This window comes from Dysidea avara, chromosome 11 (assembly GCF_963678975.1).
Source record: "Dysidea avara chromosome 11, odDysAvar1.4, whole genome shotgun sequence".
NCBI classification, from domain to species: domain Eukaryota; kingdom Metazoa; phylum Porifera; class Demospongiae; order Dictyoceratida; family Dysideidae; genus Dysidea; species Dysidea avara.
The window spans coordinates 19,628,190-19,653,975 of record NC_089282.1 but is presented as its reverse complement, the minus strand read 5'-3'; the positions used below and the strand labels follow the sequence as shown (position 1 = coordinate 19,653,975).

The window sequence follows — 25,786 nt, the reverse complement described above, 5'->3', positions numbered from 1 at the left end:
TGGTAAGCTGCAAGCTTCAATTTGAAAAAGAATTCCGTTCCGTGGTTTAGTCTATCATTCCATTCCGTTCTGTTCCGTAGAATAGATCCCACCTAATTGTTATGCACTGTTGGTTTTTCATTGTATCTTTGTGGTTCTAAGCTCGATTTCTTTCAAACCACAAAAGGTTTTAGGTTCAATAGTTAACCTATTCACCCACCAATTTTCAGCTGCTTCCCATAAGCGGTTTACCCTGAAGGCGTGACAACATATTGTTATTTTTCGTGAATAATCGTTAATAACACTTTGCGACTTTGTCTGTTTATCGTATTCCAGCCAAAGTTAGTACTGAGATGTGCCTTTATACCCAGGGGCGTATCTAGCCCAAACATGATGCCTGGACAAGCCCATTTACCTGTACACCTAGTCCAGTGAACAATTTGTGTGGGTTCATACGTACATTCATCAAATTGTTGTTTTCAAGTGCATGGCATGGCATGGCATGACTAGCTACAGTTATTAACTCTTATCTGTATGCATATATAATAGCTCATCAGTCTGTAATCACTCCATACTAGTCTCTAGCTATGATGCATGTAATCGATTATGGGACTGCAGCATCACGTGCCACACAAAAGGATACTTCCAACTCATAATGAACGATGCTACTGAACTGATAGATTTCTTGCACTGACTTGTACTTATGCAGATCACAAAACCGTCATGACACCGGTGCATCCACGTACTCACTAGGGGCATCCATCCCTGCAACCACCCGCCAACTCTACCACGCCCTGCTGAGTGGTCCTACAAAGTATCGTCAGCAGTTCTCTCATGTTATTCCCTTGACATTCCTTCATCGTAGTTGTATCACAATAAATCCGGGCGCTGATTAGCTATTCAAATATCCTCGAAAATGTATGATTAGACCGCTACCTGCTGAAATCAAGTAGCCAAACAGCTAGTCGTTTTCCACTTCACGCGGTCTATATACAGGCAAACTCCAAACTATCATTACTTAGATCAGACATGGGGTCAAGTACATTTAAAAGTACTTAAGTAAAGTACAAGTACTTTTGAATTTTCCAAGTACAAGTACAAGTACTCCAGCAGCAATCAAGAGAGTACTTAAGTAAAGTACAAGTACATGTTGGAAGTACTTAAGTAAAGTACAAGTACATTTTGCTGTAGTAAAATATATGCTGTATTCAGTGTACTGTAGTATGTAAGTGTGCCTAGGGGGGTTGGTTTTTGTCAACTATTCTCTCTATTAAACTCTTAAAACGCACTGACTTGAACAACAGCATTGGCGACATCGTTAATCATGGCAACATTATACACAGTAAGGTTGGGGAAGGCATTAGAAGAATCGCAAGAAGTTGTAAACTGCACCTTCATACAATTTTGATATTCTTATTGTACACCCACTGTGTACAAACTATGTACAATGTTTGCAGTACTTACAAGTACTTTAAGTACTCAAGTACATATACAAGTACTTAGCAAAGTACTTGAGTATAAATACAAGTACATTGGGGAATTTAAGAAAGTATTTAAGTAAAGTACAAGTACTTTCAAATCTGTACTTAAGTGTACTTAAGTATAAGTACTCATGTACTTGGCCCCATGTCTGACTTAGATGAGACTACAAATTGGCACTATTCACTAGAGTTTGGGCAAGCACATCTCCGTTTTTCAGATTTAAATACAGTAACTCGTAATCTACGGGGCTATTATTAGAAGTCAGACTCTTAATTAAACGCGCAGTGCTTATGTTCCATGCAAGAATTCGCTGCAAACGTTTGCTACAGTCAATGGTGGATAGAATTGTAATTACTGAATTATGAGCAGTGTATTTTCATGCGTGGCTGCCACGCCAGAAGATTTTCTGATGCCCGGGCAAGGTGAGCTGATGCCTGGGAAAATGTCCGGGTATGCCCAGGTGTAGATACACCACTGTTTATACTCGCCTCCTGTGTGCCAAATTTCAAGGCAATTGGATAAGGCATTCGCGTTTTATAGCAGTTTTTGTAAGTGTGCAAAAAGAGGAAGAAAAATAGTTCTGTGGAGAAAATCCCTACATTGTCAAGAATTATTTTGTTCAATGCTAAAGTAAGGATTTTCCCACAGAGCTATGTATAATCTTGTCTCACTATAGTTCCATTTTAAATTAATATATTAGGGTGACTACTTTATTAGAGTATATTGATCAATGGTGGTCCAACTACATAGATTGTAAAGGGGTGTATCGCTCGATTGTTATTGGTCCAGCTACCATGTATGTATATTCTAAGCATGCTTGCATGCCTCATTATTAAGTAGTTGACTATTATATAACTTCAGTGAATCTATTTACTACAGGCAGTACCATTCACTCTGCATTGGTATATTTATGTGACAAACTTGTACCACTAGTATCCACAAAGTGGTATGACCTTGGACTAATGTTACTGGATCCGGTACAGTTAAGACTATTGCAAGAAACTGAAGAACAGAATAAGCAATTTGCATTTCCATACTGTCAAATGATGCTCAGTAAATGGTTACACATGTTTAATGCTGCTACTTGGTACCAGTTAATAAAAGCTGCTAGAAGTATAAAACTTAAGGACATAGCTGATAGTATAGAATTCCTGTTACTACAAGGTGAGTAGATTTGACAAACTAAGAGTGTACACAAGCACCACTGTAATGATAATGTAATGTGTAGTATTGTAGTTGTTATTTGTGCCAACCTTTGCTGCATGCACAGATATAGTAGTACTGTATATTACAGATCATGAAGGTTTGGGTTTTCTGGCCAATAAACTAGCTTCACAATGCCATCCTGGTGTCTTGGCAGTATTGGCTAGGTATAACCAAGCCCAAAAGTACCTTCAGTATGGCCCTAGATGCTTCCAATAGGTATGTAGCTACAATTTAAAAAAAATTATTCAATAGAAATTTCTACTGACTAACTAATTGCCTACATGCCTGATGCTTATGCTTTCAGGCAAGTGTAACTCAATAACGGCTATGGTTACAGGCTTGATTTTTTCACTGTTCAACATCACTTCATCCATACGGTAGATGTACCTTTGGCATACCACAGTATGTAAAATGCACTCATCACGGACTTAACGTTGTCATTCTTTGTGTCCCATTTCTTTTTGCTGACAGTCCGAGGTGTCGATTTGCGGTAGTGTGATGCTTGTAAACTGGAATCATCCATACTTTCTATGGTGAATGGATTTATTGCAGAGGTGTCTCATTTGAAAATGCTGTGTAATGTACTGAAAATGGGTAAAAGCAAAGCATCAAAGGCCACTTTACTTTTGAATCAGTAATTGGCACACAAATCATCTATATATTTTGTGGTGGCCTGATTGATTGTAGAGGCGCTTCTCCTGCTGTTCTTTGTTTGTAATGCTGTCTAATGGGCTGAACTTAACTGAAAGCAAAGCGTAATGTTCACTTCATTTTTGAGTCAATTATTGATAGCTGGGATGCGCATATAGACAAAAACATTACCTCTGGCACTTTCCTTTATTTTGATGCAGTATTCATGGGTTCACCAATCATAATAATGTTACAAAAAGTAAACAAACAAGTATAAGGAAAAATCAGGAATTTTAAGTTTGATTAGGAATCATTGAAAAAACTTGGGAAACAAGGGAGGTCGCCTATACCTACAGATATACTAGTGAACATTTAATCCCTAATTCATTCATAGGTATATACAGACTGAAGTAGGGATTAAATGTATAAGTATATCTATAGGTGAAAATTATATCATGTAAGTGTATCCACAAAGCACGGTATATCACTTATACCACAGTTTGCCGTGGTATATCAGTTATATACCACAACAGCACTTTTGATCCCAACCGCAGGTGTGGTATATATTATATGTTTTTCTTACCAATTATTGGTATTATAGTGGCTTCTGATTTAAAGTAAAAGTTTGTTTTCTACATGTCAAATCACTAGAGCCGAATATGTATAGAAATATTCTTTGACTCATCACAACAGCATTGATTTCTATATGTACACTGTAGGTGTTGTTGGATCCAAGGATGTGACGACAAGCTGTAAAGCTAGAATATCAAGTATGTACATTCCTGTATCATGTGGTTTATTTTTCCACAATAATTATTTCTTGTGACTGTCAGTTAACCAAATAGCCAACCAGCTACTGTCACAAATTCAATTGTCATGCGGTTAATAACCACATACCAGTTAACTGATTTGTAACATACACAAATGTATGTTTTGGGTATTCTCTTCTCAAGTTCTCATTCTTTAGTATTGGTATCACACTTGTGGTAGGATTCATTATACATACCCCTGCAGGGGCGGATCCAGGAGCTGGCAAGGGGAGGGGCACAAACAGGTTAAGTTGTAGGTGGTTGGGGAGAGCAAATTCTCTTGCATTATAGAAGCAGCAAATAATCACCTCTTAGTATTGTAATATCTCTTATTTTTGCTATTTTGGCCTTTGTGCTTAAAAGGTTAGAATTTCTTTAGAACCAGCAATACGATAATTATTATTAGAGGCGCTTAGTACGCACAAAGGTGCTGGGTGACAGTTTGACAGTTGCTTTAAGTTTTGTTTTAAGTATATAGTAGTAATATATGGATATTATATAAGTTATATAGATACTATTGACCATGGACTGACCAAATGCCTCATCCTGGATTCGCCATTGCCCTGTAGTTATTGTTACTACTGTACTACAAATTTTAAAATGCACATGCATAGTTTACATATTATCATTGCTATGTCAAGGAGTCTTACAAACTCCCAATAAAACTGAAGCTTAAACTTTCAATATAACATAAGATTTAGACATGCTGGCATTTTCCAGTATAATAACACTGTAGCACCAACAGCTATTTCGTCTGTATAATTGTTTTTTACATAATGTACTTTAGAAAGGAAACTTGTATTGTATTATCAATATATGTTATTGACATTAATGTTTGTTACAAAATATTGGTGGACAATTTGGTTATAGGTCCTACAATGAAAGAATTAGATAGATATGTTGTCCCATTAATTGGTACAAAATGGTATCATATTGGACTAGTGTTACTGGATGCAAAACATGCATTGGACCAGTTGGAAAAGCAATATAAACATTACACACAGCACTACTGCCAGTTGCTATTCAGTACATGGTTGTGCATATCTGACAATGCCACCTAGTACCATTTAATAGAGGCTATTAGAAGTATCAAGTTGAAGGATACATCTTATTACATAGAATCAATGTACATGTATTTATAAGGTAAGTACCTATAGCTGTGTGTTTACTAAGCATCAAAGTTTAAGCATTTGAAGTACCTAATCGCTGCCACTTTCATGTCTAAACACGTACCGTAGTGCACTTACCAAAACAAACAGTGATATGTGTATGTGATCAGATTTGACAAAATTGATCCAAATTGCACATCAGGCAAAATCAAACTAACACCACGCTCCACTATTGTACTACTAGTTTTAACCCTCAGTACTACTTTACTACTCGAGACTGGTTTTAACAGACATCTTTTCCGGGTGGTGTGGAGAGCTCAAATGGCAGTTTCTGGCCTTGTGAACCTAGCTTGGCAAGAATCAGTGGTTTACTGGTGGATGGCCTGATAATGTTGGCCAGACGTTTTTTCTGTTGCTGTATATCGGCCACTAAGAAGCCAGCACAGTCCTGTTTGGACTTCTCATGGTCTGCCTCCATTTTGAAGTCTATCTCTTGCCCACCCTGCAGGCTGCCACCCCCACCCTCCTTCCTTTTGTGAGCACTCCTGATACTACTTCACTTGTTCGTTCAACTGTTCAGATTTTCTATCTTATTTGCAGGAAACTCTACCACAGCTACAAGTACTGGAAATGGTCTAAAAGATAGTAGACTGTTGCAACTCTTGTGTAAATTTCATATGCATGCTTGCTCTTCTGGCAAGTTACATATGCTGTCTCGAATTCTTTGAAATCATTTAAATTATCTAATATGCAATTTGGATCTTGTTTCCAAAATCCAGTCACATATAAAACTTTGATTAGTTGCTGCATGCATACAGTAGCTTTTTAACCCTACAAACTTCATAACTTTACATTTATGCAATGCTTAGAAAATTACCTTGCTAAATCTTATGTTTATGTGGTGATTATGGTTAATAAAAGCATTCATTTTTTTAATACTTTCTCACTCTTGTTAAATTCATGTAACTGTGAATTTGGGGTATCATGATACTGCTTTTGCTCTCTTTGCTTTTCTATGCCAAGTTTTCTGAATTAGCAAGAGCTTGGGCTTTGGTTTCAAGAACAGTGATACAGGCATCTCTCCAGCAAGGCTGCCAACTGGAGGGGGGGGGGGGGGGGGGACTGGGGAGTTTTTCCCAGGGTTCCACTTTGTAAGGGGCCCCAAGGGGGCTCCAGGGGCCTCATACAGTATATAGCTGTCCCCTAGCTATTTATCCAAACATAGCTACAATAAAATGAACGTACAACTGTGTAAATGTACCCTGTAGACTCAAAGATACATAAGAAGCCCCAGTGTAAGATATACCATCCAAGCCCAATGAGATCCATAGCAATGCAGTCCAGCAGTGGCAGCAAATCATAATTCATAATATATCTTATAAGGTGCCTAATAGTATGTAGACAGTGTGACTTCCACATAAGATCGAGATTCTCTAATAGAACAGTCACCTTATTATAGCAGTCAGGCAAATATCAGTCATAGTAACTGTTAAAAATCAGTCTAGCAGAGGGTACAATAATTTCGTAGGTGGTATGTTTTTGGCAGATAGCTGGCTGTAAAATTCAAACTTGAGATGTCCTATATAATACACTAATACAATGGTCCAATACATCAAGACACACGGTAGTGTGTCGTGCGGCCCAAGAAGCCGGCGCGTAACACCCGTGAGTATATTGACAGGAAGAAAGAAAACGCAATTTTCGCACCTCCGTAGCTCTGTGCTTCCTTGATGAAACAAGACGATTTTTGCTGTGGACATGCCCTCCAACTTCAGCACTCCACATTCCTAATTTGAGCGAAATCGCTTCGCGCGTTCCCGAGATATGCGACTTCAACAATTGGCTCAGTTTCTTCGGGTTTTTTTTTCTTCTTATTTTTCTTTTTCTTGTCGCACACTTATAATAACTGCTATAAAACGCGAACGCCACATCCGATTGCCTTGAAATTTGGCACACAGAAGGGGGATATAAAGGCGCATCTCGGTACCAACTTTGGCTGGATTACAATAAACATGCAAAGAGTTATGAGCGATTATTAACGAAAAATAACACCAATATGTTGTCACGCCTACAGGGTAAACCGCGTATGGGAAGAAGCTGAAAATCGGTGGGTGAATAGGTTAACTATTGAACCTCAAACCTTTTGTGGTTTGAAAGAAATCGAGCTAAAAAACAGAAAGATACAACGAAAAAACCAACAGTGTGTAACAATTATGCAATCGAGATTAGCTAATTAAAAAAATGACTGCTTGCCACGCCTACCAGATAAACCGCTTGGGGTAATGCTTTGAAAATCGTTGTACAGATGGAGTAATCATCTTAGAAAGGCTCATCAATGGTGTAGAAGAATCAGACTTAAAGCCACGGAGTTATAACACGAAATCCAACTTGATGCAGCAAGTGCGAGATCGAGATACTCTAATAGAGCAGTCATCCTAATAGAGCAGTCACCCTGAAGAGAATTCAAGAGATCAGCTAGAAACAAGAAACCTGTATAGAGATCAGCTACACACAAGTCACCCTGTAGAGAGATCAGCTAGAAGAAGTTACCTTGTAGGGAGTTCATGCAACTATGGAAAGAGATAGTTCAGCTAGAAGAAATCACCTTGTAGAGTTCAGCTACAAAGAAACCACCATGTATAGAGTTCAGCTACAAACAAATCGCCCTGTGGAGAGATCAATAGAAGAAGTTACCTTGCAGAGAGTTCAGCTACAAAGAAACCATCATGTAGAGAGTTCAGCTACAAACAAATCTCCCTGTAGAGAGATCAGCTAGAAGAAGTTACCTTGTAGAGAGTACAGCTACAAAGAAATCATCATGTAGAGAGTTCAGCTACAAACAAATCTCCCTGTAGAGAGATCAGCTAGAAGAAGTTACCTTGTAGAGAGTTCAGCTACAAAGAAACCATTCTGTAAAGAGCTCAGCTGCAAACAAATCACCTGTACAGAATTCAGCTACAAACAAATCACCCTGTAGAGAGATCAGCTACAAGAAGTTACCTTGTAGATTGTTCAGCTACAAACAATTCACCCTGTAGAGAGAGCATCTAGAAGAAGTCACCTTGTAGAGTGTTCAATTACTGTTCAAAGAAACCACCATGGAGATTTCTGTAATCAATATATGTATTATATTATATATATAATTTGTACATTTACTGATAAAATATTTAATTCAAAGTACATCTACTTCATCTTTTCTTCTTCCTGTGGTAAAAAAAAAAGACAGGTTAAAAAAGTCCCAAAGCCGGCCATAGGCAGGCTTTGGGTCTGTATACAAATACAAAATGAAATGAGATCTAATCCAAAACAGCCAAGCTGTAAAAAAAAGTGTGCGGCCCTCAAAAAGGCTATGGTGAAAAAAGATGTGAAATCCAAGGTGGCGGCCAAGAAATGGCTGTAATGGTAGGTTAATGGTAAAAAATTTAATAATGACAATTCAGGGGAATTTTGTGCCAAGACCAAGCGGCACAAAAATTCACCTGAATTGTCGTTATTAAAATTTTACCATTAACCTACCATCACAGCCATTTCTTGGCCGCCACCTTGGATTTCACATCTTTTTTCACCATAGCCTTTTTGAGGGCCACACACTTTTTTTACAGCTTGGCTGTTTTGGATTAGATTTTAATTATACTGAATTATTAAAATTGCTGTCATATTTAATCTCAGAGAGTCTAGTTTCTCAAAAATTTCCTGTGAGGCATTCCCCCAGATCATGCTTCACATGCTAAAACCGTCATGAGCTTGTAAGTTAGTAGCTAGTGGCTTGATTTTAGTTGTAGTCAGCTTGTTCTTGTAAAATCACTCTCATATTTGATCTCAGAGAGTCTAATTTCCTGGAGGGGTATGCCCCCAGACCCCCTCCTAGGTTGGCATGCTTTGCATGCTAAAACTGTTAATCAGCTTATCAGTTAGTAGCTTGTAGTCTAAATAGCTAGTTAGCTAAGCTTGTATACCTGCAAAATTGCTCTCATATTCAGTCTCAGAGATAGGCCTCAGGGAATTATGCTCCAAATTTTCATCATTATGCTATTCCAAAATTTTCAAAAAAAGTTATCATTATGCTTTTATTATTCCCAAAATGTATTCATTATTCTCAAAATTATTTCAAAATTTTATAAAATATTTGATTTTTAAAAATTTATCGTACAGTACGATAGTAATCATACAGTACGATAGTAACTGTAATAATAGTTTTTTTTATTTATTTTTTATTTTTTTTATTTTTTTACTCGGGCTTGATGGACTGCCCTTGCCTACCACCCCCAGCACATAAATGGCCTGTGCTGGACAAACCGGGACTTTCTTAGTCCACGGCAAACTGAGACTCTGCCCGAATCAGCTCCACAATTGGGGGAGTCTTAACATAGTGACCGATGGATGAGCGGGCTCCGCGGATGCATTGTATGGAGGACCGCAAGAGAGAAAAAGATAGACAGCACCTTAACCACCCCATGACAACAGAGTAATCATCGCCCCACTTGTTTGAAAGTTGATGAGCCAAGCGTTGATAAAAAACAGAAGCCTCATGAGCCAGACCACCAGAGGCAGACATTACCAGGGGGGTAAAAGAGGCATGCTCCTCCTCACGAATTCTCTGAGCATACGCACGTTTCTTAATGTTCTCGTGCCTCCGATAACAGGAGGCCAGTGATGAGGACGCATTAGAAGCAGCCAGAGGGTTGAACACCCGCACATCCACAAAACATCTTTCACTTCTTCCACCCCAAAAACCATTCATGGCGATGTCAAGACGGGCACCATCTTGGATATTGGCAGAAGCAGGGTAGTCCTGCTGTGAAACCGGCTGGAGCTCTGGTTCAACAGCTACCTGAGAGCATACTTCAGTCAACAGGGTAGCAGTCAGATCTCTGATCTCATTGTGTCGGATAGAAGGTAAGCCACCCTTGGGACAGGATAAAGCATGCTCCACTGAAAAGGAAGTCCCACATGCACAGTGAGCAGGAGTCCGCTGAGGAGACCACCCATAACGTAGTGCCACGGCATCGTGAAACGCGGACTTATGCAGTGCAAAGCCATGTTCCTGTAGGGGCCGGGTGGTAAGCCAGTTGGAGGCCCCTTTGGCTGAGGCTAGATCTAAAGCGCGTTGAGAGGAGGGATCTAAGTGGGTATGCAAACTGGAAGATCTATCCGAATAGTTGGAAGATTTGGAATTGCGGATTGCGGACTTGCGAGATAGCTGTTCTGTTTTAACAATAGCCGAATTGATACCCCGGTCCAGAATGAATTGTGAAAGAGGCTCAGCAATGTGACACGAGGCTGAATACTCCTCAGCTGCAATAAGAGTTGGGTTTATGATACCCAAACCACCATATCGAGGTGGAAGGGCAAATAATTTACGGATTGTGTCATTTGGTGGAGAGCAACCCATCAAAGTAGGGATAAGTACCAGCCGGATGTTGTCCTCAAGGGGTTGTAAAGCCTCTGATATGTTTGGAGTAGTGCGACAAAGGTAGAGCCAATGGCTTGACAAGCCATGAGTGAGAGCGGAATAAGCAGCATGCGGCTGAACTTGTGCGAACTTGGCAAGCCGTGTAATCTCTGCTGACCAACCAACAACCTTGTCCCTCACAAATTCCTGGACATAAGCGTTTGAACCAATGGCAGCCCCAAGGTAGGGACGGCCCGCGGAAGTAATTTGAACATCAGTATCTGAAAACAGAGTAGTAGCAATTGAATGGAACCTTTCCTTAGAAACTAACCAAGTTTTAGGAGCATTCACAAAATAGCCAAAAGCAGGTCCCTTAATACAGAGCTGGTTCCACCAGATGAGCAAGTCCTGTATACTGCCACAAGCACAAGCATCATCAGCATACCAGACCTGGTCCACTGTCCCATGAAGTTGATTGATTAAAGGCACTGTAGCAAGGGCATACATAGGCATAGCTAGTGGGTCTCCCTGTGTAGTACCCTCCTCTGATAACATAACCTCCCCAGAAACAAGCAAAGAGGCTGGAGACCTATAAATATTGATCAGAATAGTGGAAAGTGGCGGGCACAGTTGTCTGATGTTGTGTAGAGCCACCAAACGGTTCAGCGAGTTAAAGGCATTGGAGGCGTCCACCAGCAACACAGCCTCAGTGCTTCCTTCCTCAAAAACCTTTCGGACAGCATGAACCGCAGCCTCCGCCCCAGAAAGTTGCCCCGCACAAAGTTGGTGTGAACCAGCTGCCTCCTGAATGTCATCCCGCAGGATGACCAGCACAGCCTTAGCAACAATACGTCTCATAACCTCGCACACACCAATAGGCCGCACCCCAGGATTTTTATCCAAAGCAATGAGGCGACACACCAAAAAAGGCGAGAGCAAATCTGGGGAGAGGAAAACAGTACATAAACGACGAGCAAATGAGGACATTGCAACACACAATTCACCTGAAGCAGAGTGGAATGAGGTACAAAGTCGACGCCAACCACGAGCGTCAATCCCAGAGGGTCCAGCCGCACCAGATGTTCGCAAAGCAGCAGACCTGATAACAGCAGCATTAAGAGAAGAGAATATAACAGGGTGTACGGATGGTGGGTCAGCCCAATGCTGTAGAAGACACTTAGGATCCAAAGGCTGAGCTGGAGGATGTTTAGCCCGCAGAACATCGCGAACACAATGGCCGGGAGAAGCAGAATCAGCTATCTCATCCAAGTTTAGAACTCCACCACGTTGGTAACCTGAGACTAATCGTAAAGCAGCCTTGGTTTTACCCTCAAACATTAGCTTAGAAAAGTTACGTACAAGTTGTGCCTCACTTAGTTTTGGTAAATGGCTCTTGAGACGACCCTGTATAGCTCCTCCCTCAGTAACCAGTTCAAGTAGATTCCCATCCTTCCACTGTTTCAGCCGCTGCTCCAATAGGAGAGTGTGATCCTTGTCCTTAGATGTGCGGCTTGGCTTCTGGAGCAGTAATATACAAACCACAACAATTGCCTTAAGGGCGACAGATTCCAGGGAAGAACCCTCACCTACAGCACGAAACAAACGAGCCAGTTCAAGTACAAAAGCCTTACCAGCTGAACCCCGTGGAACTGCAAAACTGTTCTTCTTCCAATGTATCACTTCCAAATAAACTTTATCCAATTCTGAGATAAAACAGCTTCCATCAAGATCCCCCCACTGAAAGTTAGGCTGAACTACAGGTTGAAAATCAGGTAGGTCAACACCTGACGAATTGTTCAATAGAATGTCGTTGGAGTTGTTAGAAGTCAAGCAGGGGGCGTTAGGTTCTTCCTCCTCGTCAACCTGCGCGACGGATGAGGGACTTTCCTCCCGGAGAATTGAACTCTGCGGATCCAAGCTGGCCCTCGAGCTGGCCTGGAGTGTCGCATTTGGTTCAAAACGGCAACGACGCCTGCCCATCTCATCACGATAAGACACCAAAAACTTCAATATGGGCTGATCTTGGTAGCGAATGGTTGTCTTCCAGTTCTTAGAAGAAGCTTTACCCGCTTTGCGTTGAAGGTCACATGGAGTCAAAAGGTCCCCATTGAGCCGAACACAACGACTGGTGCCACTGGACAGTTCCTTGGTTATCAACTTCGCTTGCAAAGTCCCACATACTATGTCGACGGCCTCCAGAGTTGAGCGACTCTCCGGAAAACCAGGGAGAGAATCGACCATTACGATTCCCACAATCGAGTTTAGTAGGGACCACAAAGGAGTAGGCGTGGCCCACGGAATAATATCACCTAAAAACCAGCCTTGATTTTCCATTACGACGATGAGGCAGTATTGGTGAGGTAAAACTAAGCCCAAACAAGCTTTCAGATCGACCCGAAACGCTTTCAACAAATTGCTACGGAATTTTAAAAATTTTTTATTCAACAGAATTTTCTACTGACTGACTGAGTAACTGACTGACTGAGTAACTGACTGACTGACTGATGCCTTCAGACAAGCGTACCGCGATAACGGCTAAGGCTACGGGGTTGATTTTTTCACTGTTCGACGTTGCTTCGGCCCAACAGGTGCCTTTTGGCATACCGCAGTACGTGCAATGCATTCTTTATGGACTTACCAGTGTCCTCCTTTGTGTCCCATTCATCTTTGCTGACAGGGAAAGGTGTCGATTTGGCACGAGCACCTGATGGCTTCCCTTCGAAACGGAAATTGTCCGTATTTTTCATCGTGGCTATTTCGATTGCAGAGGTGCTTTTCAAACAGTTCTTGATTCGTACTGCTGTGTAACGAGTTGAACATAGCCTACAGCGAAGCGTAATGGATACTTTACTTTTCAGACGATAATTAATATGATTGGGGCGCGCGGCACGATTTCTTTCTTTTGGTATATGTGGATTGTAGAGGTGCTTTTCGAACAGTTCTTGATTCGAAATGCTGTGTAACGGGTTGAACATAGCTGACAACGAAGCGTAATGGATACTTCACTTTTGAGACGATAATTGATATAGTCGGGGCGCGCGGGGCCTTTTTAGATGCGGTATGCGTGGGTTCACCAATCATAATAAAATTATTTACAAAAAAAGGTAACAAACAAGTACACGAAAAATGAGGAATTTTCAACTAGAGTAGGGACCATAGCACATCGATAAAAAGTACCGAAACAAGTTGGAGTAGTCCATAATATTAAATCACTGTAAAACAATAAGAAGTGTTATATCCCTACTGTGCTCAAGATACCGTAATGGAAATGCACAGTAGGGATATAACACTTCTTATTGTTTTACAGTGATTTAATATCATGGACTACTCCAACTTGTTTCAGTACTTTTTATTGATGTGCTATGGTCCCTACTCTAGTTAATTTTTTCGTGCACTTGTTATAATAATGTTTAGCAAGATTTGAGAGCAGTAATCATACTCTTCTATTAGACAGAAAAGCTAGCTTTTAGCTGGTAAGTCACTTAGTTGCTGTTGCAACAGACTAAACATCATTTTTGCTGACTGCTCTATTAGAGTAGGTGACTGCTCTATGTAACTGCCCTATTAGAGTATACTGATCTTCACTTACGTTGAATTGTATATTATGCCAACTATGCTCTTAAATTGCTTCAAAATGCTGTAATACTTCCCAATTTTTTACCTCATCATTATGCTCACAATTATGTAGGCATAATTCCCTGAGGCTCAAAATTTTCCTGGGGGGCATGCGGTTTACATACTAAAACTGTTAATAAGCTTATCATTTAGTAGCTAGTTTGTGTTTGGTTGTAGTTAGCTAGTTAGCTAAGGTTGTTCTTGTAATGTCCTTTTGTCTGTTTTTCTTCTTTGAAAATTATGGGTTATAGGGCCCCATATTCTAAATACCCTGGGCCCCCTAAATCCCCCAGTCACTGTGTTGTGTATTTCTGTAGGCAAACAAAGAGTTTGCTAATCGGTTCAGATTTCCTCCATTTTGTAACACTTGTTTCTTTTTAATAGTAGTTTTAACAGCACAATTAGATGCTGGATAGTATGAAGGTACCAAAGCCTATTTGTACTGAAGTTTCTGAACACTGAAGCAGTGAACTGGAGACCATTGTTATTTACTGGAGACCATTGTCACTTACTGGAGACCAAAATTAACATGACATGTGTCCAGCATCCAATAAATGGAACATGTCTCCAATAAACGACATAAACATGTCTCCAACAAATGTCATGAACACTGTCCATGTCTCCAATAAATGACATAAACATGTCTCCAACAAATGTCATGAACACTGTCCATGTCTCCAATAAATGACATACATGTCATTGTGTCCTCCTATGGCTTCTGTAACCAGATACCCAATTTTTTTGTATACATGTAAGTATCAATACCATTTAAATTTTGGAATCGCTCTCAGCATCCAACTCTGGTTTTAAGTCTTATTATCAGATTTGCACACTCTCTTGTGTGACATTTTTTGCTATGTGGATATCTCCCACATTTTCTGCATTTTTCTGATGTGAATCTGCAGGCCTCTACTCTCTGTATCCCTCCAACAGCTGTTGGCTTGTCTTCCTATCTGTGATTCATCATTTGCGCAGTATACAAATGTTTCTTAGGTTTGCTATCACTCACTGCTTGTACCTCACTCTCTGAGTTCTATAGTTGACTAGCATTTCTTTCCACCTATTCCATTACTTTAAACAATTTCACAATCCCTTTTAAATATTAAATTCTCTTCTCTCAGTAAATTCCTTTGGGCTGATTGTTGACAGAGTCTGCAAACTAACTGAATCCACCAAACTCACGGTATGTCAAAAATTGTTTCAGTGCTGTGATGTAATCTGCCACACTTTTGTCTTCCTGTTGTGTTTGCTTGTAGAACTGATAACAGTCTGCTATGACAACCTTTAAATAAGAATGAAGCATCGTCACTAACTCTTTGAATCATTGTTCTCGGGTGGGTCCAGTGCTAACAAGTTCCATAACAATGTATAGACTCTCGCTCCAAAACAGACAAAAAACAGTTAACTGCCTTCTTAGCATTTGGAATGTCATTTGCCATGGACAATTGTGCCATTCTTTGAAGTAACAACCAAAACCATCGTTTTCTATGTCAAGTTCATTGAGATGGCCAATAGTGATTGTAGTCAACAGACAATAAATGACACACATGTCTATCTCTTTAATCAATGTACACTTATATAACACAATGTACTCATGATTATTATATGTTGCACTGTAAATATGCAGGCTTTCTTAAGTGAAATTAACAACTTTTTATAATTGTTCTCAGCAATGAAAAATAATATTTTGACAATGCAAGGTTGCAGTTACATTTGCATGCATGTTGTTAGGCCTTCTGAACATTTATGTTTGTACAGTTTAAATAACTATGGCTAATTTTGTTTTTGTAGGTGGGATGCAGAAGAGAGCTCACAATCACCATTTTAACTCAAAGCAGCAGATCAGAGCTACATTTGTTGATTGTTTAAGAAATAGAAATATTGTATACAAATGAAGAAGTGTCACCAAGTTATTAAACAAATGAATGTCCAAAGTACTGAGCAATATGAATTTGTACCATGACTTGAGTAGTAGCCACTTTCACATTCTCTTTCTCTCTGTCCCAAAGTGCTTGGTAGTATTATCCATGGGGAACCAGGAGCTGCCTGTAGTCAAATAATAGGTATTCACCCATGAAATACATGCCTTAAGGATGTTATAGTAAGAGTTTATACACCAAACAAGTCAGTTTGCGTGAAGAGAAAAATTGGTTTTCTTGATGTAGGCCAAAGAACCACTGACCACCACAAGGACATGCCAATGGAAGAAATAGAAGTTTTGAGTCTTGACTTACGTAGTAGTATATATATAGCACCTAGCCTATACTGAGTACTCTCAAGCTATAGAGATAAGGCTTAGTTGACTTAGTTTAAACCATTAAATATAAAATCTGGTATAAAGGTTGGAAGAGGAACAAAGAATGGGTAGAGAGTAATTATTAGCATTCAGAAGTGAAATTAAAAAGCGAAGGTACACAAGTGTGAACAAGGGTGTGCATGGGTATATACAAGGGCATTACCCCTTGTTTACCCATGTACATGCACCCATGTTTATCTATGCCCAGGTATAGTTCTAGGATTTTACCAATTTCCAGAAACCAGCCAGCCTTGTATAGTTGTGAAAATAACAGTAGCTGGTAAACTGTTCCACATTTTAAGAGTTGAAGGAAAAAGGAGTGCAAATAAACATCAAGGTGAGCTTGCAATTGTTGGAATCTTTGTGAATGACCTCTTTTACTCGAGTTAGTCATTGTAGGAATGTGATGGCTAGGTATACCGACTACATTATATAAAGTCTTATATAACATGGTGAGATGCAAGATTTCACAACAGTGTTACAAGGAAAAGTGATTGTAACTTTTCTGTAACACTAGATGTTAGTCCAAACTTCCAGTCACAAATCGTGCAGCTCTTCGCTGTACTGCTTCAATCAAGTTGACGTTTGTATGACTATAATATTATATACATACTAGAGATTAAATGCCTTCTATAGTATATATAGCTGCAGGTGTAGGTGACCTCTCTTGTTTATTGCTATTTATATGATCCCTACACAAATTTAAAAGTCCTAAACTTGTTGTTTACTTATAAACATGAATTCATTACTGGTGGACCATTGCATACATCAAATGAAGGTATGGAATTAGACACAAAATAAAAATTAATTGCATGACTGAACATGTGCCCTGGCTATCAAGCACTGAAATGCAAGCTATTAACATGTTCCAGATAACAGACAGTTAGGCCTGAGTCACGTACGCTCAAAATTTTGCCCAAAATGTAGATCCTAGTCGATTATGCTGGTGTAATTTAAAGCATAACAGGTGACCAAAAGCATCAAGCATATAATGCTAGCATAATAGGGATGAAATTTAAAAATTTAATGAAATTGTGCAATGCATGCATCTGAAACAAAGCAAAATAATTACCTCCAATATGCATTATTACTGTATTTCATATTTAGAATAACTTACTTAGCCATTTTTGGTTGGTTATTCACACTTTATGAATTAAGATTGAGATACTCTAATAGAGTGGTCACTTGCTCTAATACAGCAGTCAGGAAACACTATAATATATTTGTTAACGTACAAACTCAGTCATGAGTATATTCATACATATGTAGCTAGCTACTTACAAATTTATATAATTATTAAATAAATCAAGAGATGGAGCTTGGATAATAGGATTATCTAGTTGGTTCTATAATTTTATTATAAAAGGAAAGGAGTTCTTATAAGCATCTACCCTTGTTGGCAACTGCAGAAATCTTTGATGGTGGCCTCTAGTTATGGTGTTGCTTGGTCTGAACTGTTGGTGCACATTAATATCTACCATGTCATTAATAATTTTATACATTAGTGAGGCTCTCAAATTATTTCTTCGCTTCTCCAATGTGTGCCATTGCAACATTTCTGTAACACTAGCTGTTCTATTATAGTTATTCATCACAAACCTTACTGCTCTTCTCTGTACAATTTCTAATTTATACACTGTGAAAAAGATGGGATATAAAATGGTATTTCCAGTGGCTTATTGAATACAAATAAGCCTTAATATAAACCCTGTATTATACTCATGTTATACTTTAGTATAATGCATACTATACTATTACATATATGGTTTCAGTTTATTTACCACATTACCTGAAATAGCTTGCCCACACTATACCACCACATATGTGGTTTCAGTATGTTTAACACATTAACTAAAGCCTTACTTGTGATTGTTAGTATACTACAGGTTATATCAAGTTTTTTTGTATTCAATAAGCCACTGGAAATACCATCTTATATCCCTCTTTTTTTTCACAGTGATAGATGTTATGTTCATGGTATGTAGACCACACTGTACAGGAATATTCTAGAATGGGCAAACAAATGTATTATAGCAGTAGCATTTAACTGTTGCAGGACACTTTGCCAGATTCCATTGTAAAAGACTTCTTACTGAGGTTACTTTTGTGGTGATCATGTTCACATGTTGTGTCCGTTTAAAATTTTTGTCGGTAATGAAACCCAGATACTTTGTATGACTTACTGATGGTATTAAGGTATTAGATAGGTAATAGGATGATTAAACATATTTAATTTTATTGGTAATTCTCAAAAATTCAGTCTTTGAAGGATTAAATGACATCTGCCAAACATCAGGCCATTGTGATAAAGTATCCAAATCATTCTGAAGGGCTACCACATCTTGTTCAGAATGATTACTTCTGTAAAGTATCATCTGCATATAACCAAATTTTTGATGAAATAGTGTGTACAGTATTGTTAATGTAACATAGAAACAAGAGTGGTCCCAACACTGACCCCTGTGGCACTCCTGAAGTTACTTTACACAGATGGTTACATTCGGCCATTCACAACAGCTTGTTGGGATCTGTTCATCGGAAAGCTTTTAATCCATCTTAATACATTTCCACAAATACCATAGTGACTAAGTTTGCTGCAGAGTCTGTTTATAGGTACGGTATATTAAAGGCTTTGGACATATCTAAGAAAATTGCATCAATTTGTCCTGATAGGTTGAGAGAACTTAATCATCAGAAATAATTTATCTACCATGGCAGGGGCGAATACAGGGGGGAGGGGGGGTAAAAGGGGGCTCTTGACCCCCTCCAAAAAGTTTTAGTATACCAAGATCAAGATACTCTAATAGAACAGTCACTCTAATAAAGCAATCACAGTATTAGAACAGTGTGTAGTGAGCTATTTAAGGATTTTTATGTACTTTATCAACCATAAATGCATGGTTGGTGAGGTGGGCAGCTATTGTCAGCTGGCTGTGACCTTTTTTTTTTTGGTCTCACCTTATCAAACCAGAGACAATGTAGTGCCTCAGTTCATTTTTGACCCCACTTTCCATAAGTCTGGATCCGCCCCTGCAGAGGACATCCAAATAGCTAGATTCAAGCAACCATTTACAAGAGTTAGTTAATTTAAATTAGAGATTTCCAACTAAATTAAACAATTAACATTCCATACATTCATTGGTATGACAAATATTGTGCATTTTGTCAGGGTCATTTCAGTACAAACCCCACCTCAATCAGTGGTTCCTATCAAAAGATATAAGGAAAAGAAGTTGAAAGTGTGATGATTTTTGTGTACAGCATTTCAATGCATTTTATGTACATTGCACGACACCAAACACAATACACAAAGTGTCATAAATCTAGATAGGAAACTAATAACAACATGAAATTTTTACCACATATCTATTTTATGAAGAACAGCATATGAACTAAGTAAAACCTCTCAAAAGTGACCACTTCTTTGTAGACTGACCACTCAGAATATTACAAGTGATTCACAAATAAAACTGTGTGTATTGTGTAATACTAAGTATACACAGGTACTTAATGCAATTTCAAGGATAACTAACTAGACAAATCAGTAATATTTTATAAATGGCAAGTACTGGCATCACAAGTCACAATTAACACGTACTTCGGAAACATAACAATCAGATAACACACTGTAAGAGCAACATTATTTTTAAAATAGATTTGTTTGGACACTGCTCAACTTTATTTGTCACATTGTAAGCACTAAGGATGATAATTATTATATAACACAATGACATCACTATACTACAAAGAGAAATTAAAAATAGTTTCTGATCAAAATTACAATCACTGAAGCTGCTATAAAATGTATCAAAACAGCAGTAAATACACCAGAATATAACAACAGGCACGTGTGAAGCCATGTAAGGTTGGTATCACATGCCAGTCTCCACTTTTGAAAAGATTATGCTCAACCTTGAACCTTATTTTGCAATTCCGCGCAAGACAACAAACTGCTCACCTTCAAACTATACTTGCATCGATGCAGTGGGATGCCTTGAAGTCCAGGGTGATTGTAATGCTGAATTCTGAGCACTGTTAGATGGCGATTTACCTTTAAAAGGGCCATATTTCCATCGTAATCCAACATCAATCGTCCTCCAATCAAAAAACACATGACAAAATCGAAATCAGCATATACGGTTTGCCCAGAACCACTTTCTTCGTCCTCATCAGCAGCAGATTCACGCGGAAACACTCAGAAACTTCGGCTATCACAGGTGCCACATTCTTCCAATTAGAATTACGTACGCAATTATTTGTATGGGCTCCCTATGGGGATTTTTTTTTCTCAAACTTTGATTTGCTGTATTTCAATAAATACCGCATGGATTTTAATCCAGTAAAGTGCAATACAAAGTACGAAGCATTGGCCACTATTTACTGGAACGGCAACTTGTGAAACGTTTATTGAAGGTGTATAATTTAAGAAGCAAAAATATGTGTGAAAAATTGGTAGGTTGGAAATCGCTATTTAAATATTCCTTTTTACCCAGATGCAATTAAATTAAATTGTGGAACAAATTACAGTACCACTAGATAGCTACTATTGTACAGCATTATAAAGCTTTAAGGATCAAGACACACGGTAGTGTGTCGTGCTGCCCAAGAAGCCGGCGCGTAACACCCGTGAGTATATTGACAGGAAGAAAGAAAACGCAATTTTCGCACCTCCGTAGCTCTGTGCTTCCTTGATGAAACAAGACGATTTTTGCTGTGGACATGCCCCCCAACTGCAGCACTCCACATTCCAAATTTGAGCGAAATCGCTTCGCGCGTTCCCGAGATATGCGACTTCAAAAATTGGCTCAGTTTCTTCGTTTTTTTTTTTTTCTTCTTCTTCTTCTTCTTCTTCTTCTTATTTTTCTTTTTCTTGTCGCACACTTACAAAAACTGCTATAAAACTCGCACGCCATATCCGATTGCCTTGAAATTTGGCACACAGAAGGGGGATATAAAGGCGCATCTCGGTACCAACGTTGGCTGGAATACGATAAACAGGCAAAGAGTTATGAGCGATTATTCACGAAAATTAACACCAATATGTTGTCACGCCTACAGGGTAAACCGCGTATGGGAAGAAGCTGAAAATCGGTGGGTGAATAGGTTAACTATTGAACCTCAAACCTTTTGTGGTTTGAAAGAAATCGAGCTAAAAACCAGGAAGATACAACGAAAAAACCAACAGTGTGTAACAATTACGCAATCGAGATTAGCTAATAAAAAACGACTGCTTGCCACGCCTACCAGGTAAACCGCTTGGGGTAATGCTTTGAAAATCGCTGTACAGATGGAGTTATCATCTTAGAAAGGCTCTTCAATGGTGTAGAAGAATCAGACTTAAAACCACGGAGTTATAACACGAAATCCAACTTAGTGTAGCAAGTGTGAGATCGAGATACTCTAATAGAGCAGTCATCCTAATAGAGCAGTCATCCTAATAGAGCAGTCACCCGAAGAGAATTCAAGAGATCAGCTAGAAACAAGTAACCTGTATAGAGACCAGCTACAAACAAGCCACCCTGTAGAGAGATCAGCCACAAACAATTCACCCTGTAGAGAGATCAGCTAGAAGAAGTTACCTTGTAGGGAATTCATGCAACTATAGAAAGAGATAATTCAGCTAGAAGAAATCACCTTGTAGAGTTCAGCTACAAAGAAACCACAATGTAGAGAGTTCAGATACAAAGAAACCACCATGTAGAGAATTCGTTTACAAACAAGTCACCCTATAGAAAGATCAGCTAGAAGAAGTTACCTCGTAGAGAGTTCAGTTACAAAGAAACCACCATGTAGAGAATTCATTTACAAACTAGTGACCCTGTAGAGACATCAGCTAGAAGAAGTTACCTTGTAAAGAGTTCAGCTACATAGAAACCATTCTGTAAAGAGCTCAGCTACAAACAAATCACCCTGTAGAGAGATCAGCTAGAAGAAGTTACCTTGTTGATAGTTCAGCTACAAAGAAACCATCATGTAGAGAGTTCAGCTACAAACAAATCTCCCTGTAGAGAGATCAGCTAGAAGAAGTTACCTTGTAGAGAGTTCAGCTTCAAACAAATCACCCTGTAGAAAGATCAGCTACAAACAAATCTCCCTGTAGAGAGATTAGCTAGAAGTTATCTTGTAGAGAGTTCAGCTACAAAGAAACCATCATGTAGAGAGTTCAGCTACAAACAAATCTCCCTGTAGAGAGATCAGCTAGAAGAAGTTACCTTGTAGAGAGTTCAGCTTCAAACAAATCACCCTGTAGAAAGATCAGCTAGAAGAGGTCACCTTGTAGAGAGTTCAGTTACAAAAAAACCACCATGTAGAGAGCTCAGCTACAAACCAGTGACCTTGTAGAGACTTCAGCTAGAAGAAGTTACCTTGTAGATAGTTCAGCTACAAAGAAACCATTCTTTAAAGAGCTCAGCTGCAAACAAATCACCTGTAAAGAATTCAGCTACAAATAAATCACCCTGTAGAAAGATGAGCTAGAAAAAGTTACCTTGTAGAGAGTTCAGTTACAAAGAAACCACCATGTAGAGAATTCAGCTACAAACTAGTGACCCTGTAAAGACATCAGCTAGAAGAAGTTACCTTGAGAGAGTTCAGCTACAAAGAAACCATTATTTAAAGAGCTCAGCTGCAAACAAATCACCTATATAGAATTCAGCTACAAACAAATCACCATGTAGAGAGATCAGCTAGAAGAAGTTAACTTGTAGAGAGTTCAGCTACAAACAAATCACCCTGTATAGAGATCAGCTAGAAGAAGTTACCTTGTAGAGAGTTCAGCTACAAAGAAACCACCATGTAGAGAGTTCAGCTGCAAAGAAATCACCCTGTATAAAATTCTGCCACGAACAAATTGCCCTGTAGAAAGATCAGTTAGAAGAAGTTACCTTGTAGAGAGTTCAGCTACAAAGAAACCATTCTGTAAACAGCTCAGCTGCAAACAAATCACCTGTACAGAATTCAGCTACAAACAAATCACCCTGTAGAGAGATCAACTAGAAGAAATTACTTTGTAGAGAGTTCAGCTACAAAGAAACCACCATGTAGAGAGTTCAGCTGCAAACAAATCACCCTGTAGAAAATACAGCCACAAACAAATTGCCCTGTAGAAAGATCAGTTAGATGAAGTTACCTTTTAGAGAGTTCAGCTACAAAGAAACCACCCTGTAGAGAGATCAGCTAGAAGAAGTTACCTTGTAGATCGTTCAGCTACAAACAAATCACCCTGTAGAGAGATCAGCTAGAAGAAGTTACCTTGTAGAGAGTTCAGCTACAAAGAAACCACCATGTAGAGAGTTCAGCTGCAAAGAAATCACCCTGTAGAAAATTCTGCCACAAACAAATTGCCCTGTATAGAGAGATCAGTTAGAAGAAGTTACCTTTTAGAGAGTTCAGCTACAAAGAAACCATTCTGTAAAGAGCTCAGCTGCAAACAAATCACCTGTACAGAATTCAGCTACAAACAAATCACCCTGTAGAGAGATCAGCTAGAAGAAATTACCTTGTAGAGAGTGAAGCTACAAACAAATCACCCTATTGAAAAATCAGCTTGTAGAAGTCACCTTGTAGAAAGTTCAGTTACAAAGAAACCATTCTGTAAAGAGCTCAGCTGCAAACAAATCACCCTGTATGAGAGATCAGCTAGAAGAAGTTAACTTGTAGAGAGTTCAGCTACAAAGAAACTATCATTTAGAAAGTTCAGCTTCAAACAAATCACCTGTAGAGAGTTCAGCTACAAACAAATCTCCCTGTAGAGAGATCAGCTAGAAGAAGTTACCTTGTAGAGAGTGAAGCTACAAACAAATCACCCTATTGAAAAATCAGCTAGAAGAAGTCACCTTGTAGAAAGTTCAGTTACAAAGAAACCACCATGTAGAGAGTTCAGCTACAAACTAGCCACCTTGTAGAGACATCAGCTAGAAAAGTTACCTTGTAGAGAGTTCAGCTACAAAGAAACCATTCTGTAAAGAGCTCAGCTGCAAACAAATCACCTGTACAGAATTCAGCTACAAACAAATCACCCTGTAGAGAGATCAGCTAGAAGAAGTTAACTTGTAGAGAGTTCAGCTACAAAGAAACCATCATTTAGAAAGTTCAGCTTCAAACAAATCACCTGTAGAGAGTTCAGCTACAAACAAATCTCCCTGTAGAGAGATCAGCTAGAAGAAGTTACCTTGTAGAGAGTGAAGCTACAAACAAATCACCCTATTGAAAAATCAGCTAGAAGAAGTCACCTTGTAGAAAGTTCAGTTACAAAGAAACCACCATGTAGAGAGTTCAGCTACAAACTAGCCACCTTGTAGAGACATCAGCTAGAAAAGTTACCTTGTAGAGAGTTCAGCTACAAAGAAACCACCCTGTAGAGAGATCAGCTAGAAGAAGTTACCTTGTAGATCGTTCAGCTACAAACAAATCACCCTGTAGAGAGATCAGCTAGAAGAAGTTACCTTGTAGAGAGTTCAGCTACAAAGAAACCACCATGTAGAGAGTTCAGCTGCAAAGAAATCACCCTGTAGAAAATTCTGCCACAAACGAATTGCCCTGTATAGAGAGATCAGTTAGAAGAAGTTACCTTTTAGAGAGTTCAGCTACAAAGAAACCATTCTGTAAAGAGCTCAGCTGCAAACAAATCACCTGTACAGAATTCAGCTACAAACAAATCACCCTGTAGAGAGATCAGCTAGAAGAAATTACCTTGTAGATAGTTCAGCTACAAACAAATCACGCTGTAGAAAGATCAGTTAGAAGAAGTTACTTTGTAGAGAGTTCAGCTACAAAGAAACCATTCTGTAAAGAGCTCAGCTGCAAACAAATCACCTGTACAGAATTCAGCTACAAACAAATCACCCTGTAGAGAGATCAGCTAGAAGAAATTACATTGTAGATAGTTCAGCTACAAACTAATCACGCTGTAGAAAGATCAGTTAGAAGAAGTTACTTTGTAGAGAGTTCAGCTACAAAGAAACCATTCTGTAAAGAGCTCAGCTGCAAACAAATCACCTGTACAGAATTCAGCTACAAACAAATCACCCTGTAGAGAGATCAGCTAGAAGAAATTACATTGTAGATAGTTCAGCTACAAACAAATCACGCTGTAGAAAGATCAGTTAGAAGAAGTTACTTTGTAGAGAGTTCAGCTACAAAGAAACCATTTTGTAAAGAGCTCAGCTGCAAACAAATCACCTGTACAGAATTCAGCTACGAACAAATCACCCTGTAGAGAGATCAGCTAGAAGAAGTTACCTTGTAGATAGTTCAGCTACAAACAAAT

At 39.0% G+C, this 25,786-nt stretch overlaps 2 protein-coding genes across 2 annotated transcripts in view; one reads left to right on the top strand and one right to left on the bottom strand.

Moving 5' to 3' along the window:
- LOC136237947 (uncharacterized) overlaps positions 1-16,158 on the top strand; it is a 36,618-nt gene extending 20,460 nt beyond the window's left edge. The window contains exons 3-6 of the mRNA XM_066028234.1: positions 2,341-2,625; positions 4,017-4,067; positions 4,977-5,249; positions 16,014-16,158. Coding sequence (XP_065884306.1) covers positions 2,341-2,625; positions 4,017-4,067; positions 4,977-5,167 — 527 coding nt within the window. The 3' untranslated portion in view covers positions 5,168-5,249; positions 16,014-16,158. The remainder of the gene's footprint in view (positions 1-2,340; positions 2,626-4,016; positions 4,068-4,976; positions 5,250-16,013) is intronic.
- LOC136237946 (uncharacterized) lies at positions 9,453-12,864 on the bottom strand. Its single transcript, XM_066028233.1, has 2 exons — positions 11,981-12,864; positions 9,453-11,908 (listed from the first exon to the last, which is right to left on the bottom strand). The coding sequence occupies exons 1-2, from the start codon at positions 12,846-12,848 to the stop codon at positions 9,522-9,524; spliced, it is 3,255 nt and encodes a 1,084-aa protein (XP_065884305.1). The 5' UTR covers positions 12,849-12,864; the 3' UTR covers positions 9,453-9,521.
- Positions 16,159-25,786: the final 9,628 nt, after the last annotated feature.